Source organism: Zosterops lateralis (genome assembly GCF_965231275.1).
Source record: "Zosterops lateralis genome assembly, chromosome: 9".
NCBI classification, from domain to species: domain Eukaryota; kingdom Metazoa; phylum Chordata; class Aves; order Passeriformes; family Zosteropidae; genus Zosterops; species Zosterops lateralis.
This window is the reverse complement of record NC_139769.1, coordinates 2,170,631-2,190,802: the sequence shown is the minus strand read 5'-3', so window position 1 is coordinate 2,190,802 and position 20,172 is coordinate 2,170,631. Positions and strand designations below refer to the sequence as shown.

The 20,172-nt window shown below is 38.6% G+C and overlaps 1 protein-coding gene across 1 annotated transcript; it reads left to right on the top strand.

Moving 5' to 3' along the window:
- The first annotated feature begins 251 nt into the window (after positions 1-251).
- On the top strand, positions 252-19,069 carry EFCAB7 (EF-hand calcium binding domain 7). The gene is made up of 14 exons (XM_083867180.1): positions 252-346; positions 2,922-3,091; positions 5,651-5,862; positions 6,237-6,323; positions 6,732-6,912; positions 7,626-7,756; positions 10,672-10,813; positions 11,303-11,412; positions 11,925-12,082; positions 12,296-12,429; positions 13,849-13,997; positions 15,717-15,926; positions 17,172-17,279; positions 18,329-19,069. The coding sequence occupies exons 2-14, from the start codon at positions 2,923-2,925 to the stop codon at positions 18,401-18,403; spliced, it is 1,866 nt and encodes a 621-aa protein (XP_083723306.1). The 5' UTR covers positions 252-346; position 2,922; the 3' UTR covers positions 18,404-19,069.
- The last annotated feature ends 1,103 nt before the right edge of the window (positions 19,070-20,172 follow it).

Genomic DNA, 20,172 nt, shown 5'->3' with positions numbered 1-20,172 from the left:
GGATCCCCGGGTCCGGCACTGAGTCCCGGGGCCGAGACCGAGATCACTGGAACCGAGACCCTTGAACTGCCACCGAGAGCCCCGAGACCGGGATCTCCGGGACCGAGACCTCCGGGGCCGAGACTGAGGGCCCCGAGACCGAGAACAGAGTCCCGGGACCGAGACTGAAGGCCCCGAGACCGAGATCACTGAGACCGAGATCCCTGAGATCGAGACCGAGAGCCCCAGGGCTGAGACAGAGACGACCGAGGCCGAGATCACTGAGACCGAGACCCCCAGGGCCGAGACCGAGGGTCCTGAGATCGCTCCCGGTGTCGCTGTGGGCTGGTCGGTCCCGCAGTGCGCGGTAGGAGCCGGGCCGGGGCCGGGGCCGAGGATGTTCGGGAGGGCCAAAGGCACCTCAGGAGTCCCTCAGGGACCGCCGAGCAGGGCTGAGGGAGGGCTGAGTCCCCTCAGGGCTGGAGAAAGGGCATTGCTATTTATTTATTTATTTTTTTGGCTGTTTATTTATTACGGTGGGTGGCAAATTCAGCCCTTGAAGCTTTCTCTTCCTTTCCTTTCCTTTCCTTTCCTTTCCTTTCCTTTCCTTTCCTTTCCTTTCCTTTCCTTTCCTTTCCTTTCCTTTCCTTTCCTTTCCTTTCCTTTCCTTTCCTTTCCTTTCCTTTCCTTTCCTTTCCTTTCCTTTCCTTTCCTTTCCTTTCCTTTCCTTTCCTTCCCTTCCCTTCCCTTCCCTTCCCTTCCCTTCCCTTCCCTTCCCTTCCCTTCCCTTCCCTTCCCTTCCCTTCCCTTCCCTTCCCTTCCCTTCCCTTCCCTTCCCTTCCCTTCCCTTCCCTTCCCTTTCTTTTCGCAAATTTAGCCCTTGAAGCCCCCCAGGAGGGAGGTGATGGGAGAATCAATGCAGGAAAAGTTTCCTCCTTTCAGGTGGACGAGGCCAGAGCAGGGCAGAGCTCCCCTGTGCCAATAGAGCTTTGAGTTCCTTGCAGTACAACTCTAGAAAAGATGGTTAAGTCTCAATAATAATAATAATAACAATAATAATAAATGCATCACTTCTCTTGTTAGCAAACTCCTCGTTTCTGTGTGGATGAGCCTCGGACATGAAGGTCAGTGTTGCCATGGAGGGTCTGGCTTTGGGCATCAGGAGGGATTTTTTCACAAAAAGGGTGATTAGACATTGGAAGGGAGGGATGGAGTCCCCCTTCCCTGGAGGTGTCCAAGGAAGGACTGGACGTTGCACACAGTGCTCTGGGCTGAGAATATGATGCTGGTTTGGGTTGGAAGGGACTTTAAAACTCATCCAGTTCCACCCATGGGCAAGGACACCTTCCACTGTCCCGTTCAGCCTGGCCCTGGACACTTCCAGGGGCATCCACTCTGTGCCAGGCTGTCCCCTCCTCCTCTCAGGGAGGAATTTCTTCCCAATCTCTAATCTAAACCTCCTCTCTCCCTGTTTGAAAGCCTGGGCTGGATTGCTCCCCTCTGTCTGTTTTTGTGAAGTGTCATTTATCCAGTGAAAATGTCCCAGCCTAAGCCAGGGGGCTGCTGGCAGTGCTGTCACTGAGCCATTGCTCACTGGATTTCCCAACAATGAATTGGCAGCACTTCCCAGCCCACACAAGAAATATCTCAGCAATGGGAAGTCCGAGGAGTACAAACAAGAGTTTTCACATTTTCTAAACTGGTTGCTTGGAAAATTAACATTTATTCTTCTTCTCCTCCTTGCCTTTCATCCCCCCCCAGTTCCATTCCATTTGTGTAACTCTGGTGCTTAATTATAGTGACACCCGTTTGCAGGAGCCAGGCTGTGCCAGGGGATCCCTGTGGGGTTCTGCTGGTGCCTGTGCAATATTAAAGTGTCAGGGTGTTACAAATTGGGTACTTCATCCTTGATAAGCAATGATTATCTGCCTTTCCCAAGTGTAAAGGACCTGTATAACTCAACAAGGTGCCAGTGATTGAGGCCTCCTGAGGAAAAATCCAATGAGTCCTGAAGGAGACCCTGGGACGGTGTTGTCTTGTTGCTGAACTTGAGATATTCCATTTATTATACTGGAATATATTTCCTGGAGTCAGCGTTGGGTAAAATAATACAAGAGGCTGTTAAAGCAACAGCACAGCAGGATTTAGTGCCCCTCTGTGGTGGCCTTCTAAAAGCCTTAATCACCTCTGGTGGAAGCAGAAAGCTGCTGTCAGAGTCTGCTGACCATTGCTGAGCAAACAGCATTAGTTACTGCTTTGAGTTGTTTTAATAATTGAGAAAAAAAAAAAGTGTTTCTGTTTTTTCCCATTTGTTTATAATTCTGTGGGCCTTGGACTTAAAAGGCTTGAGTTGCTCAAAGTTTTGTGCATGTTTATTTCTATTATTTATATTTAGGTAACTCTAAGAAATGGAATTCTGGGCTTAACCTGGCTTTTTTTTTTTTTTTTTTTTTTTTTTTTTTTTTTTTTTTTTTTTTTTTTTTTGTTTGAAATTAAGGATTCCAATTTGGAGCAATTTTATTACTATCCATATGTTTTGTTGAGTTATAAGAGTAAAAAGAGAAAACATGGATGGCAAAGCCTTGCTTCATAGATAACATGAAAATGTGCTTTTCTGCTTTCAAAAATCAAGACTACATAATATTTATATAATACTTGTAATATGAAATGTCTGAAACTATATAAAATACAGTGAAATTAAATATTTTACTGCCAGGGAATGATAAACTGAGTAATAATTAGAGCTCCAACTCTTTCTGCTTGTGGATGTCATTGTGCTACACCTCCAAGTGTAGATAATTATTCCCATCCCAGATTTAGAGAAAAGAAAGGATATGATGACCTGGATTTTTGGATAATTGGGGCTTGTCTGTGTTTCAGAGGACAGCCAGAGGCATTATTAACACAGTTACAAATTCTAACTGGAATTTCATCCCTCACAGGATGGCCAGCACTCCTGGGAATCAGAAATCCACACACTCAGAAAATCCCCAAGGGAAGAAATCCCAGCATGCAGAAGAAGCCATTTTTTACATGAACTGCAGAGCAGCTTATCTGACTGTCTTAAAAAGCAGCTTAGAAAATATTAAATCAAAAGAACAGCTCAGTTTAGGTAAGATTGGATCTTTTTCCCCTCTAACTCTTACATGGGGTGATTGCAGTGAGCATAAACTCAGTAACTGGTTTGAGGAATTGAAGTTTTGGATGCCTGGTGGAAGTGGGAATGCCAAACAGAGACATTTTATTGTAGATTATTTTATTTGTAAATCACCAGAAGGAAAAGTCTCAGTTCAGTTTAGAGTGGGCCATTGTCCTGGCACAGAAAACCACCATAACTGTGTTCCATAAGAATTCTTACTCCTTATCTCAACTCCTCCTGAATTACACTTTCATAGATTGGAATCTCAAGGTCTCTTTTTTTTTTTTTTTATTTTTTTTTTGTCCAGACTATATTTGTGTGTTAGTGGTGGTGGAGTTGTCAGCAGTACAACACAAAAAAAACCCCAAAAAAACTCTGCACTAAATAAGGCTATTGGTAGAAACTGAAAGCTGTGGGGCTTTGTTTTGAAAACTTCAGGAATTTCAAAGGGAAGTGAGAAAAAATTACCTGAGAAATGGAAGTTGGTTTATTAATGATATATCTTAGTGATCAGGTAAGATAAGGACAGAGTAAGGTAAGACTGAGTAATAAATAACCTCAGTTTTGAAGGTGGTTTCACTACACCAGATAAAATTTCTGAAGCAAATACAATTCCAATTTTGCAACTTTGGAGTTGTAGGATTGTGTGCTCTGTTTGGGTGTTGATTTTATATTTTTTTCTTAGAGCATTTTTGATCTTTTAAAAAAGATTTTTCATGGAAACCACCTCTGTAAAAGCTGAGTGCACTAATTGCAGCTTCTTTCAGAACATGAAATTCCAGATATTAACAAGCACATTCCTACAGCTTGTGACTTGGTGCTCTCCAGGCTTTCCCAGCTGCAATAAAAGGGCCTTTATGACATCCTAATGATAGTTTGGGATAATCTGGATTTTAACAGAGGGGTGGTGTGAACAAATGTCATCTCACTAATAAATGCTTTGGCTTTCAGCTCCATCCATATGGCACTTGGCTACACAGCAACTGTTTGGGCATTTTGCTTTCAAGGTCAGCTTAGAGAGGGCAGAGAGTTGTTTTCACTCTCAATCCTTTCACAGATATTTAAGAATTTATTTTAGAATTTGTAAGCATTGAGAGTTAAAGACTTATGTTTCATCTTAAGTCAATTTTGGCATTTCTCAAATGAATGCCAATGTTTAAGCATCTCTTGCTCCATGAAGTTTGGCTGATATTCCAAACTAAAGTGCTCACTGAGAGATTGGCCCTGTGAAATTTTATTTGTAGGAATTTTGCTTATCCCTAAATAATAACTTCATTTCCTATCTGTTGTTATATTACTGGAGTGATTTAGACCAGAAAGAAATAGAAATAAAAAGTGCAATCTGATTGAACAAATATAAATTGGGAGACACATAGGGAATGGTAAGTGCTGATCTCCCAGAGATATAAAATGAAGGATTGTATATTTGAAGGATATCTATCAAATATCATCATGTGCTGCACTGACATTCCAGGGAACTCTCCTGTTCATGGAAAAACACCCACAGAGTCACTGCCCTTCCCTCCCTGGCTGCCCTGGACACTGAAATCCCCAAACCATTGCTCTGTACTGGGGAAAGATGTGAGCCCTGCCCTGCTCTGGCTCCTCCAGCAGAGGTGGAAAGGCACAAATCTTTATTCAGTGCTTAACACCAGAGGTGCCTGGTTTGTTTATTTGTTTATTTGTTGGGTTTTTTTGGTTTGCTGGTGACACAAATCCCACTGAACATTGTCACCGTGCCACCACCTCATTTCACAGCTGCTCCTCAGCATTGCCACAGGCTTGGGCACTGCTCAGCTGGCTCAGAATCAAATGCCAGCCCAGGTAGAGATGGAGGATCTCCTGTGCTTCCCTCCAAGATTATTTGGGAAGGTATAAAAGCATCCCTGTCATTACAGATAGATTGTGCATTTGAATTTAATTTCCATTTAACGTAATACCTTCATCAGGCTGAGAACTGAAAGGATGTGTTCACTAAAGACCTTGAAGAGGCAAAGAGATCCAGCAAATTCATTTTGGAGAATGCCAAATTCTCCAAAGGTGTGACACCCCTGGCACTGGTTGCATGTGTGGTTATCATTTTTCCTTTCAAATTCATGTTGTATAATTTGAATTGATACATTCAAATGTACAGGTGTGACATAAAACATTGTGTAAGATAAATTCTGCTCTCAGTTCTGGGCAGAGGAAGTGCAGAGATGATGTTTGTGTTAGTAAAAATAGGATCCAATAATGTGCAGACTTTAAAATTATATATATATATATAATAAATAGATGTATACACACATATATATATATAAAATAATATATTTTTGTATATATTCTTGATATTAAGACACTGGCTATAGGCTGAATTTTACACTTGAGACTTCCTTTGAGTTCATAGATATTTTGATTAAGATCATAACCAAAACTGTCCTTCAGACCCACTTTTCTCTTGGAGTGATTTGGCTTTAAAAAAATTCAATCATGCAAAGTGACTCAAGGATGTTTGGAGAAATCTCCTTTTTAATATTGTGTTTTATTGTTCAGTACTTCAACAGGCTGGAAGAAATCCTTCTCAGAAGACCATTAACAAATACTGGACTTCACAAACAACTTCACTGAATTTTGATGATTTTTGTGCTATTGTAAAAAAAGAAAAGCCAGCTACAAAAAATGAACTGCTCGAAGCATTTGAGAAAATAGACACAGATAAAGATGGATATATTTTACATGATGAACTTTGTAAAATTCTTACAACAGTGAGTATCACTAGAAACTTAATGATCCATCTTTAATTAGTAGAGATTTTGGAAATTAGATGGTACTGAGAGCTGAGATTCCCCATTTTATGGAAGATTTTCATGGTGGGTTTCCGGAAGACACCTCAGAATTACATAAACTGATAGAATTGATCTCTTTGATATTTAGTAGCATTGTAAGACATAATTTTTAATGATCTTTGACCTCTGTTTCCATGATTCAAAATCAAAATCTGTCAAAACCTATTGCAAGATAAGATTCTCTGAAAGAATATTAAAAGATTCTTCCTCTGTTTATAAAATTTGTGCTGTAGGTGAACAGAATTCTTGATCAGCAGCCCAAACTGAGCTGTTTATTGGTTTTTTTCTTGCAGAGAGGTGATAAAATGACCTGGGAGGAAGTGACCAGCATCACTAAACAAACTGATTTTAACTGTAATGGCAAACTTGACTACAACAAGGTATGGCCAAGAATGATTTTTGTTCTTGTGTTATTGATAATATGAGCATTAGTGATGACCTTTACCTCAGAATTCTGAATTTTGGGCTGAATAAACAGCCCAAGAGGATTTGTACATAAATATGGTTTTATAGGAGGAAAACTGGTGAGAATCCTGTGTTAAAAATCAGTCTTCCAGTATCTAGAAAAGAAGAGTTGAAAGTCACACTTAATTTTTGTTCAGTATTTGGACTTCCTTGTTGAATCATGGCTGAATTTTCCTGTGATACTTGAGTGGTTGTTCTGATTAATGAAAATTAAAATTAAAATTACATTGGCCTTTCCTGTGCTAATGCTACACTTTACTCCTTAAAACCTTTTGGGAAATGGCACTTGGTAAGTGAAATATTCTTTTTTTTCTCCTCTGCAGTTCTGTGAGCTGTACCTGAGCACCAGTGAGCAATGCTGCAGAGCTGCAAGGGCCAGGCTGGACACTGACCCTCGGCTGAGGCAGCAGCACTTTGGGAACCAAACTGGAAATTCCTCTGAAGGGATCACACTGCCAGTGTCCAAACCATCCCCCAGGAAAGCTGATCACAAACTGGTTAAAGGTATTTCTATTTCTTATTTTAAGTTTTCTTTCTGTTGGAGATGAAGTTGAGCAGCTGAGTTTTCATTTAATTTTTCTCAAATTTTTTGTTTAATTTTTCTCAAATTTTTCGTTTAATTTTTCTCAGATTTTTCATTGAATTTTTCTCAGACTAGTGAAGATTTTATTGATGAATATAATTTCTACTGTGTCAGTAAAATCTGTTCAAATGGCTGCGTCTGTGAAACTCTCAAATTCCTAAGGGTGGGTTTTGTTGATTTTCATGTCACACAGTCCAGAGGGAAGAGACAAAATGAATGCTCAGGTGTTGCAATATAGGCAAAAATATTTATTTCCTTCCTAGACCAGAGATGAAATCCTAAACATTTCTCAATAAGCTCTGTGTTGTTTCAATTACTGAGGCTGCTTTTCAAGCACAATTAATAAGTTATGGACAGTTTAATGTCCTTCCTGAAGTTACAAAGATACTTCAAAACCTTCCCAAACTGAAAAACCTCCTCAGAGAACAGACTGCAGATGCACCAAGTGTGAAATTTTGGGATCTACTTTGTGCTGTTCCAAGTTGCTTCAAATCAAAGAGGTGCAAAAATGACTCTGATGGAGTTCTTGTCATCTCCAGTTTTCTTTGTGCTCCTAAATGCAAAGTTTAGGGATAAACAGCACTAGGAGAGGAGTTGAAATAATATAATTGTAATTAAATATCTCTGTTTATAGGTGACAGCAGAGCTCCTTCAAGGCCTTCATCAGCTCAAAGCAGCAAAGCTTCCACCTCCACCACTGTGGCTGTGGGTGCCAACAGCAGCAGCAGGAGCACAAAGCTAATTATTGAGCCTGCCACAATGAAGGTATCACCCTGAAATGATGGTGTGTTTTCCTCTAGGCACCCGTGTTATTGCATTGGAAAGAAGCTAAAAATCAGAGAAAAAATGGTGTCTTATGTTTTATTAACAGTTTGTCAAGGGCAGCTATAAACCACTGAGAGCTTTCTTGATACGTATTATTATTATTATTATGAACATTTTTATATACTGTTGGTTTTGCTGACAACAAGTTATTGGAAATAATTTTTCAGGTGTGAAGGTTTAATAGAACAAAATGTAGGGTTTTTTTTTTAATAAATGAAACCACTGTTGGAGAAAACAGTTAATGACTTCTTGAGAAATTTCAAATTGAATAATTTATTAGGTTGGTGAGAACTTTAAATGCTTAAGTAGTCTGAAAGATTGTGTATCATAAACCTTTGCATGAAAGGTAATTGGAAATAAATAACAGATCTCTGAGCATATTCAGTTGCTTGGGCATTGCTTGGTAAATAGATGCTGTAACCTGAAAATATTGATTTTTAGTTAGACTAATATGTCCTATCAGTATTTTCTTTTAAATAAATCACTCATTCAATATAAATTCCTGAGGGAGAGAGACAACAAAGTCACTTTGCTAAGTCAATATTTGTAGAGTGTTAATATTGATCTTTTTCCCTTTGTTTTCCCTTTCTTGACTGAACCTTTACTAGTTTTCTCTCAACAGAAAATAATAGCTGTAAAAACATAAAACATTAACTGGGAACTGCTGGGATACATTAAAAATGTGCACCTGGAGAGTTCTGTATAAAAGGGAAAATATGGTCCTGACCACAGAGTGTAACTGCTGCTGGAAAAGGGAACTGATTGTCCTCAGGAGCTGCATTTTTGTTTCAAATAACAACTCTGGATTTGTTATTGAACTCTGAAGTGCTTTCTGTCTTCCCCATTGCTGTACAGTGACATTTGTTCTATATTAAAATTTCAAAACATCATCTCCCGGGGGGGGTTTGGTGCAGTCTGTTTGAGGTAGCTGGACCTCCATGCAATTTAACCTGCAATCTCACCCTGTTCAAATGTGATGTGGGGTGGAGAAAACCAGCACACACTTCCCCAAGATTGGATTCTTTTTTTCCTTTCTGCAAGCCAGTAAAAACTGACAGAAAAAACCAAAAAATTGATTAGTATTGCTTGGCATCCTCCAAAAATCTGAAATCAATCAATAAACATGGAAAGGTGGAAGAAAGTAGAACTGTTAATTTTTTTAAACTTCATTTTGCACAATGCAAGCTCTGCCAGAATCAATGAATAAATACCTGGGGATTTATTTGTGGTGTGAATCAGAACCCACCAGCCAAAAATTCATCTTCTATCCAAGAATTTTATGTTTTCTTTTTGCTGTTCACCTGTTTTTTTGTATAAGTAAAAAAACATTGCCCTCAGGATGTTGGAGCAACACCCACTTTACATTTCTGACAGAGGAAAACAGTGAAACTCAGAACATGGTGAAATGTCTAAAATTAAAAAAAAATCCTCTCAATCATTGCTTTTTATTAGGAATTATACATCAATGTGTGGATATTTTCAATATTAACTTAAATTTCTGTAGCAGTGACCAGCAGCAGGTAATGCCTAACATTTCTTTCCAATTAATATTTCTAACAGAAAAAATTCCCACTTCAGCTCTTAATGAACAACTTCTGTTCTGCTTTGAAGTGACAGAGGAAAATCCAATCAGGAAATCCTCTTTTAGCTTCCCAATTTTTCATACCTGTTTGGAATTGGATAATTAAGGACTTCTAGCACCACCTCATGCTCTCTGCCAGAATAACAGGATTTGATTTCCTAAAAGGAAAAGATAAAGATAAGATTTTTTTGTCCAACAATTTTGGCAAGTATCAGGCTTGGAGCAAACAACCAGTTATTTCAGATGTGTCAAGTTTTAAGAAAAAAAAAAATCCATTAAAAATTTTCCTTTTAGATGAAGTCAGGAGTCATGGAAATGTTGGAATAAACAGTTTGGGAACAGCAGTGGAAATGATCCAAGAGGCTGAAATCCATGTTGGAATTCTGTCACTGATTTATGTTAATCCCAGCTCCCCTTCTCCACTTTTTGACTGACACAACCCCAGCTGTTGCTCCATATCCAACCCTCACCATTAAATCCCAGAGATATTTTGTCTCTGATCACTTTTTTCCTAATTATTTTTTTTATGATTCGTCCCCTTTTTTCCTCGTCCTGTCACTACAAATCCGGTTTCGTGGATAAAGGTGAAATTATTATCTATAAAGTTATTGGATTAATTTATTAATTAGGTTTATTCTGCTCCAGAAAAATTGGCCAGGGGTTGATCTTTGGCTCCATGGTCCAGAAATAGCTGCACTTCCATAAGGATTATCCCTAAAAACTTCTCCAGCCACAATAAAAAGATTATGGGAAATTATAGGAGGGGAGGGATATGGATATGGATAGAGATTGGATATCCCACTTTATTTTAAATAACTTAATTAACCTTTGTTTTTTCCACAGCCAATTTACTTTGAAAGTCTTTTAGAACTTCTTTAGCAAAATCTTAATTTTTAAAAAAACTTCCAAACCTCCAAAGAGCAGCAGAAAGGGAGTTGCAAAATGAATAATATTTGTGTTTAAATTACTCCATGCTGTCAGCTGTTTGCAAATATAATTAGCAGAATCTTTGTGGCAATTCCAATTTAATTTTTAGCTACAGGAGCATTGGGGTAATCTCTGTACTTTTCACAAGTGAAAAAAAGTTACTTTTCAATAATTATCCACAAAAAGGACTATTTGGGATTTTTTAAAAAATAAAAATATATTGATGCTGAATCATGTATATTTTATACATGGTTTATTAAATAATCATATCAATTAATATTTCATAGAAGGCACTTTTATCTTCATCTAGAATAAAGGAAACATTTAATATTTTCTTTGTTTTCAGGACTGGCAATGGGCACAATCCAAAGGCTGCTTCTACCTGGAGGAAGATGGGGAAATCATCAGTCACAAGTACAGGCTGCATTTACCCCAAAGATCTGCAGTTTGTGTCACCATCAAACCTTTCAATATTCCCCAGGCAGGAGGTGAGTGTGAGATTTCATTTTCTTCTTTAAAAAGAGGTGATGACTTGGAGATTTACCACAATTTCATCCAATTGCTGCACTGGAATTATTTTTTTTTTCCCCAAGTAGAATATTCCTTTTTTAATCCCATAAAACAGGAGCTTTTAAACCCCAGAATTGTTTTCAAGTCACCTGGGCTGACTTTTTTTTTAAACAAAAAGAAGTGGTTTGTAACCATTCCTTGATATTCTTAATGATAGAACTATTTTAGCTTTAATTCTTAATAATAAAATTATTGATTATCTGTGAGATAATCACAAGGCTTGGAACAATTTATCTGCTTGATCTAAACAGGAAGAAAATCCCAATATCATAGAATAGATTTTTTTTTTCCATTTTTCATCAGTAGGAATCAATAAATATATGGGGAATATCTATTTTGAGATGCAAAGAAAAACAACTTTGGGCCTTTATTAAGCATTTTTTTGGGGGGGATATTTTTCTTTTTAGGAAAATCTTGTCACTGGTTGTCAGTGGATACAGCTTTGTTTATTCTGAAGGAAAGTGAAACCCAAGAGAATCTACAGCTCGTGAGCTTTACTGAACTCCAGAATGAAGAGGTTGGAGATTTTTGGTTTATTCCTATTTTAATAGTTATTTTTGAATGTGTGTATTGCTGCTGGAGGTGGGAATTCCATGTGTTTGGAAGGAATTCCAGCTGTACCCTGAATTGCTGAGTTGCTGGGTGTATTTACAACTGCTCTGTAAAAACTCACTTGTACTTCTGCACCTTCAAACACAAAATTCGTAAGGCAAAATTTGTTTAAATTTGAACTTTATAGTGCTCAAAATATTCTTTTCCTGTGGCAGAAATAAGAGAGCATTAACTTCTTTCCCCCTTCTTCCCTCATCTCTCTCCTGTCTGTTTTTCTAACTTTTATTCTAAGAGATTCACTATTTTTTAAATCTTTTTTTAATCACACAACCAACTTTTTTTTAAGGAGAGAACCCATCATTCCTAATGTTTTCAACTAATTAATCACTTTTGTATGAATATTACTGGCAACAACAAAAAAAAAAAGGCATCATTTGAGAAGTTCTCCCAAACTTTTCTGTCTTCCTTTAAGAGCAGATGTTTGGCTGGAGAGGGGAGCTTGGGGCTGGGCTTTACTGGCTGCTCCCTTTCACAACTGGCTGCAGGCTGAGGAAGGTCAAAACACAAATTACTGGAGAAGCCAAACTGCTCTGGAGGGATGAGGATGGAGAACTGGCTCTCACCAAAGAATTCAGGTAAGTTTTAATCCCAAACATGCCAATAAAAATCTCTTTTTCCAGCTAAAACGTGGCTTTTTAAAATCTGGATCTTCCCAAAGTACTTTTTGCACAGAATAATCTCAGACTGAACAGTTCTTGGCAAGAAAGTAAAATTGATTTTAAATAAAAATGAGCCAGTAGAATGAAATGGAAGCCTTTGGAAATAGTTTGGCCTTTTTCATCCCTCAGAGCTGCTTTGTTGGATATATTTGAAACCATTGATTTGGATGGGAATGGGCTCCTGAGTCTGGAGGAATACAACTTCTTTGAGCTGAGGACAAGTGGGGAAAAGTGTGATCAGGAAGCCTGGGCTGTGTGTAAGGGTAAGTTCATTACTGTGCTACAGCTAATTAGGCCTATCAATTAACTTCCAAGCTGGATAGAACTGGGTATTCTGCACTTATTCCAAGATATTATTCTTTTCCTCCTTTCTTTTTCTTTTTTTTTTTTTTTCCAGTCTCCTGTCCTTTGCTTTGCTTCATTCTGCTGTGTGTGCCACTGACCTTCTGCTGAGAGCATCCTTCCCCTTCCTAATTGTTTTGTAGCTGCCAAAACCCACAGGGTTTGTAATCCTGGATCTTATGGGGAAGGAAAACTGTCACAGGTATTTGTTTAATCCATCTCCTTTGTGCACATTGGGCTGGTGCTGCTTTTTTATCTCACAAGGGGTGGAGAGGGACATTTAATTAGTGTGGATCTGAGGATATAAATTGGTATCCAGAGTTTTTTGTGGGTTGCCAGTGTCTCCTTTAGAATATCCATGACAGAATTCCTTTGGAGGTTGTGGCACATTGACCAAAATACTTTAAATCTGGCAAACCCTTTTAATTATCTCTTCCCAAAACACTCTGAGGTGTCAGAATTTTTCCTAACTGATGGAAAACTACAAAAATGCATTTCTAGAGCTGAATTTCTCCTCTGCTTCATCCTTGGATGTGCTTTTCCACACTTGATGGCTTTGTCAGGGTGATACAAGCAGGAGGGGTGGAAATGTGTGAATAATTAAGAGAGGAAAGAGGAGAAGCTGGGGAATGTTTCACCAGGTCATCAATCAGTGGAAGGGTTCACACAAATATCATCAATCTTGACACCAAAGTTCAAGCCATTCATTACAGCATCTGTACCCCTGGATAGATTTATTAAATTTGTAATCCCTTTTTAATAATATATAGTAAAGATTTAGCATTGTTATGAAGATGAGAAAACCATTTTTAAAAGCCCCTGACACCAGGACATTTCAATTATGTGTTTGCTGACATTAGAGTGCTGGATCTATGATATTCTCTCTAGAGGGGGGTGTTAGGATTACTGGAATTTTATTGCTTTTTAGGAACTAAGTAAATCATTCCTGTATCAAGGACCTGAAGCATTTCAAGGTGCTGGCTCCAGCTGACTTTCATTTCCCATTCCTAAAATACCCCATTCTGCAAAGCTCAAGCACAAACTTTTGGGGGAAATAAAATCAATATGAACTCATTTTTTGTTTTGAAATCTGGCCATTTTTTGGGGTTATCCAAGGAGCCAGCTGTTTGTGGGCATTATCCCAAATCCACAGGGGAGCTCTGCTTGGTCAAGGACATTCTTTCCAAAATAATTTGGATAATTTGGAGATCCTGAGGCTCTAAATTTGCTTTGACATCTTCTCAGCCTTGTTAACAGGAGGGGGATTTTGGCTTTGGAAGGATAAAAGTATTTGCAAAGAGAACAAATTTTTAAGTGCTGTTTTTATTCCTTTCAAACAGAAAATTTTGAGATGAAGAAGAACGAGCTAACAAGACAAGGATTTCTGGATCTGAATCTCATGGAAGCCAACGACCGGGACGGGGATCCTTGGGACCTTTGGGTCACTTTGTTGTCCCTGGGCTACAACAAAGCCTTAGAAATGACAGAGGTGAGGAGAGACCCACAGAGCAAAAAATCACTGCTCATGGAATTACTGCAAACCTTTGTGTCTGCCACAAAGTGATTGCAGGAGGGCAGGGACCCTCTGCCACCCTCCAGGGCTCCCCCTGCCACTGGCATTGTCCTGATTCTTAATGTGGCACTTGGATCTTTGAAATAAAGAACTTTTCCTTTGCTTTAGAAAAAGCCAGGGTGTTATGGGGTTATAGAGGAAGGAATTTTGGATTGTATCTCTTGAAAGAATCCATGCAGTCTGTTGGTGGAGAGTGATAGGAAGGTAAGGATGGTAAACTGTGCCCTGTCAGCAAATCTAGAGAAAACAGGACTTTTTCTCCTCAAAAAAGTCAATTTTGTAGCCTAAACCACAATAGATTTTTTTTCCACATGATTTAGAATTCCTAGTTTCCAGACATAACTATTGCTTTTATTGTTGCCTTTCACAACAGTTTCTGAAGAGGTTCAACATAAAAATTTAATGCTTCATTAAAATTTTTGGGTTTGGCTCCCACATTGTTTACTTGGCAGGGATTATTTCTCTGATGTTTCTGTGCACTTACAGCTTTTATTATTTATTTATTTTTATATTCTGAAATACATATTGCATATTTCTGATGTTAATAATCCGTTCTAAAGAAAGAGGATGAGAAAAAATTATGAAATATCAAAGCATTAAATATACAGATAATTAAATCATTTAATTCCCAGGTAAGACAGATTTTTTAGGATCACAATCTAATATTATTATTTAACTCTGTTAAACAGGTCAAGGTAGTCAGTATATTAAATATATAAAGACCTAAAAATAGTCAGTATGACAGACATCACTTGTCTCTCAGTGAAAATTTTGTGCTGAGAGATTTTAAGGATGAGCAGCAGCTCCTTTTCCTCTTGACTTGTGGCTGGCAGAGCTCCTGCAAAGCTGTTTTTCTGCATTTCAGCCACAAGAGAGAGCCCTCCTCCAAGAAAGAGCATTTTGGGGAGGTTTTTTCTGCAGTTAGGAATTTCAGGAAGGTGTTTTGTGCCTCGTTCCAGCTGTGGTTTCTGGCTCCAGCCTTTGCTTTCCAAAGGACAGCACAGCTCTCAAATGCTTCAATAATTAATCCAAAAATCTCCAGCTGTTAACTCGTGTCTCTCACTTAACTCTTCAATTCCTTGATTTCAAACAATTGAAGATTGATGTTTTAGGAGCAATGAGATAGAATTGAGAAATCCTGGTGGATTCCAACAGCCTTTGGAAGGGAATTGAGGTGCTGTGACCCAGTCTAGGAAAATACAAAGCCCTTGTTGTTACACCAGGAGTAAAATGTAGCCAAGATACTCCCAGAGTGCTCAAAAATGCAACAGTGCAGAGGTGTTAAATCTGTCTGCAGTGGCACAAACAGCAACAGTAACAGGTTTATTTCAGGCACTGGAATATATTCAGATTTCATCTTCATTCCTGGACATTTTGCTGTCCAAGGAAGGGTTTGTTGTGTTGAACTATGTCAGGTGTGCTGGGAATGGCATGGAAAAAAAGCCATTTGTCCTGGGTTTTTGTTTGGTGCAAAAGATTGCCACAGCTCACAGTTTATAATATTTAATATCCAGGGAAATCTTTGCATCTGGGTCATTCTAGTTCAAATATGAAAATACTTTGGAGCTGCGGGTGAAAATCTGAGGGGAAAAACTACAGCTCGAGTGATGCTAAAACTGATTTTTGTCACTGCAGGCCTGTCCCTTTGTCATTGCCATCAGTGCAGAGAGGTGCAAACCCAGGATTAAAGCCATTTCTCTGGAGGCAGGGGGCTCCCAGCTCAGCAGGGCTGTCTGCAGGTCTGTGCTTAATAAAGGAGAGGCCAAAGTGCTGGATGGCTCTGAGAACATCTTCATCTACACCTACAGGTCAGGCAGCAGGATCAGCTCTGTGATTGAAAATAAGGTATGGCCTGAAACTTCCATTTTATACTTTGTGTTAATGTCTGTTATTGTTCCCTCTCCTCCTTCCTTGGGTCACATTTGAGAATTGCTTTTCCTGAAATCAGGTTTTTGTGTCTGTTTCATTAAAAAAAAAAATTGCTGATGTGCTGTTTGTGACTTCAGAAGAGCCTGGGTCAGTGTTCTTGGAAAGGGCAGATTGTTATAATGAGGCAATCAGTTCTAGATACCATACAGAAACTGAATATTTTTGTGTTCACAGCCCAATTTTTCAATATTTTCACATCATCATATGAGGAAACAAACAGTAACAGCAGAAAATTAAATTAGAGCAGGAGCAAAGATCACAGAATTTACACTACTGAATGTTTTCTATGTCCATATAAAAGTCAAAGAGCAGTGATTTTTTTTTTAGGAGTGTGTTATGGATGAGTTTTTACCTGATTATTCTTCCAGGTGTGCTTTATTAGTAATTCAAGCTGAAAGTTGTCAATCCATGTAGAAGTGATTGGTGAAATTTTAAACCTTTTTCCATAGATCACAATGAATGTTCTTTATACCAGGAACTGTGGATAAATAAACACAGCACAGTCAGATATTAAACTTCAGATGCTTTAAACCTTAAAAGATCACAGCAAGAAAGGTATTTTTAAATGCCCAGCCATGCAAAAGGGGGTGGCTTGGGGGACTAATATTAGGACTGGATGCTGAGGCTCCTGGAACTCTGGATTTGCCTTTGCACTTCGCCCTTTAGGGTGGATATTCCAGAGTTATTTATATGTTTGGGGATATGTCAGAGAAGGAGATCAGGGCTGCACTGAGACAACTGAATGCTCTCTGCTCCAGTTTATCTCTGCCCACTCTGTTTATACCACTTGATTTTGGTTTGCAGATCTCCCCAAGCTGGGTGGGAATGCTGGAAACTCCACAGGGGGGGATCTGGACAAGCTGAGGCCAGGGCTGTGAGCCCCAGCAAGGCCTCCTTGTATCTTCACAAGCTTTTGTGTTGTTACAACGAGTCTTCCATGGCTTTTAACCATGACTGTGGTGCAAAGGTACATTTGAAACTGTTACTCTTCAAAGGGTATCTGTTACTCTTCCAAGAGTATCTTCAGAGTATCCATAAAGTCTTTCTATCCCTAAAACATCAAGGTAAAAGGAAGTCCAAGGAATTGTGCAGTTTTTGCACAAAGAACAGACCCTCAACCTGTAAAATCTGATGGTTCTTTTATGTTTTTTTCACCTGCAGTCTGAAAACAAAGTGATAATTCATGTCAACAATGAGCAGAGTAAGAACTGCCTAAACAACAGGGGGCTGACGGTTTTTGCTGTGGAAGTGGCTCCAAAATCCATGATGGTAAGGGTTTTGTTTTTTTTTTAATTGCTTAGGCTACTCTAGAGAAAATCAGATGACATCCTTATATTTTCTTTTTGTAGGGCTTTTATCATGATAATGAGCATGTGGATAGTGGCATCTTCTGACCAGAACAGATCAGATGCTTTTTGTTATTTCATTTGATGCATCCCTGTTTTCCTGTGCAGTTTGCTATAAAAATCCACAATCCAGTTTTTCATACCTGGGCCTGTTTCACTTGTCCATTCTATACATGCACCATTCACTAAGATTTTTAATACTCTTTTTCTAAGACTGTTTTTGTTTGTTTGTTTGTTTGTTTTTCACTTAACAATTTTGAATCCCATGAATTGATGTCTGTGAGAACAGACCAAACATGCAACAATCAGAAAGGGAAATAAATGTATTGCAGTCCTTGTGCACACTGTGATTTGCTGGTGGTTAACTTTTGTTGAACTTGATTTAGGGCTCATGTTAACCATGAGACAATTTGATTGCTGAGCTCTGCTGCAGAATTTAGTGACAATTCCAAATGAGGCTTCTGAGGGATGGAATGTGATGGAAAATGCATTACAAACGCAGATGATGTTTTTCTTCATTTATTTCTAAATAACCCCCTGGTTTTATTTTTCTAAAACTACATATTCTTTGTTGAAAAGCAGAGACATCCAAGCTGTTTTATATTTCCCAGCTTTCCAGGGTGGATTCATTCAAGCCTGGTGCAAACAGAGCAGTCCCATGACACAGGCAGGGCTTGGGGCCTATTTAAATTGCTGCTGACACTTTAGATATCCATTTAAAGTGATTATTAATTTGAATTTAGGCTTCATTCAGTATAAACTGTAGGCTCAGTCCTTATGGATATGGATATTTAAAATCAAGAGTGATTTTGCTGTTAAACTCAGGAGTAATTTTTGAATATATGTCAGTGTAGATGATGAATATTCATCCTTTAGTGACACAAGTACTGAACATTTTGCTCACACAGCACATTGGGGAGCAGCTCTCCAACACAGAGAACTCTCTTTCACCTCTGCTTTCTCTTGTGCCAGGTCTCCCAGCACGTGATGGCCCTGAATGAGCAGGAAGAGTGGATTTACAGCTGTGTGCACTCCCTTGTGTGTTAAACCTCCCAGGGCCAGGGCTGGGAGCAGCCACACTGAGCCAGGATTAACTTTGGGGTGATTTATACTTCTTGTCCTTCTCAAAAAGCTGGCATGCATTTATATTTCTTGGTGATTTGGGCATGAAAAACCAAAGCACAATAAAAATTGGTGCTGTCCAGTAATCCAGCTGCCAGTTGTAATATAAAGATATTTTATAATATTTTATTTGTGCTTTATAAAGGATTGTTACCCTGAATATGTTCTTATTTTCTCTACCATGGATTGTAATTCTATCACAGGCTGGAGCTGCTTCACTGAGGAAAAACTTGGTGTAATGGGTTCCTAATTAAACATTCCAGTATTTTTGATATGAGAAGTATAAAAGGATGAGGCTCATTTTATTTTGTCATTTGACAAAGGATTTGTTTCTTTCCTTTTTTTTTTTTTTTTTTTTTTTTTTTGCCATTTGCTGATAATCCTCATCTTACCCTTGTTCTGTAATTCTGCCTGATTTTATACTCTTTTATATAAAATAAAGTTTGCCCTTCCATATGCAATAAGGAAATAACATCATTTGAGAAAAATGAAGATTTGTCTTGAGCTCTTGACTGTTCACAACAATTAATTATTCCCAGGGCAGCTGAAATAAGAAGACTAAAGTGCAGCAAGTTTAGGCTGCAAATAAAAACCAGCTTTGAGGTACTAAAAACATTCAGCTTATTATATTTTTCTGGCTCCTCTAAATATCTGTTAATGTGGAAAAAAAAAAAAAAAAAAGATGACTCTGGCCACTGGATGCTTAAAAAGTGTTGGAGTTTAAAATAGCCATTAAATGTTTGTGACCTCATGTGTGAGGGCAGCAAGTAGTGTTGGAAAGTTATTTTTATCTGCTCCAACTCCTCCTCTCTGCTGTTACTCTGCTGTAATCTTACACTGGGCAAGTAAATGTCAGTGACAAAATGAGAGCTGGGCTCTGATTTATACACCCAGGCAGGATTCCTGGTGAACTTGGAGTTTTCCATGTTTTTTTTTTTTTTCCTTAGCAAGTACCACAGGTATCGTTTCCATTTTCAGAACTGTCTAAAAGAAGTTGAGGCCCCAAAAATATTTGGTGATTTTTAGCTCTGGCTGAGCTCTGGAAATGCTGCCTCAGGCAAGGTGTGGGTGAAGCAGAAATTCCCAGCTCCTTGTCTAAAAAGGAGTTGGGAAATAATGAGATGTAGAATAATGTAGAATAGACATTATAAAGTGAGCAGTCCATTATTTACATTCCTTTTGTTTGTAAAATCAGCCTTTTTAGATGTGGCAGGAATTTATATGCAACTCTCTCTGCATTTTAGGAAAGGAATGGTTAAAGCTGAAAGAAAGACTTAGCTGAGAAATCACTGCACGTGGGAAGAGTTGTGTTTGCTGCAGGTAAAAAACATGGCAAAACACGGGGAATTTAATTTATTTTCTCATCCTCCTGCTGCTAGGAAGGGTTTAATTATCCAATTTTTTAAGTGAGGACTTAGGTAAACTCTCCATGGCAGGTTCTACCTTTCCTGCCCTGGAAGAGGTGGGATTAGAAATCTTGGTTGTATCTGCAGAGTCTTTTTCAGTTTGCTCCAAATCCAGGTACCACCAAGACAGAGAAATTCCAGCTTCTCTCTTTAAGGTTGAACACAGGTACTAGCTTATTTTCTTTGAGGGCAGACATTTAGGAGAAAAAAAAAAATCTCTGTAAGATGAATTTTAATTTCTGTAATGTTACTTTTCTTTTGAGAACTAGAGCTAGGACAAAATTCAGC

Bases quoted from the DNA above. Each gene is read 5' to 3' on its own strand.
- EFCAB7 (XM_083867180.1), top strand. From the start codon at position 2,923: ATGGCCAGCACTCCTGGGAATCAGAAATCCACACACTCAGAAAATCCC. The intron at 5,863-6,236 runs GTGAGTATCACT...TTTTTCTTGCAG, and splicing joins TTTGTAAAATTCTTACAACA to AGAGGTGATAAAATGACCTG. The intron at 17,280-18,328 runs GTAAGGGTTTTG...CTCTTGTGCCAG, and splicing joins TGGCTCCAAAATCCATGATG to GTCTCCCAGCACGTGATGGC.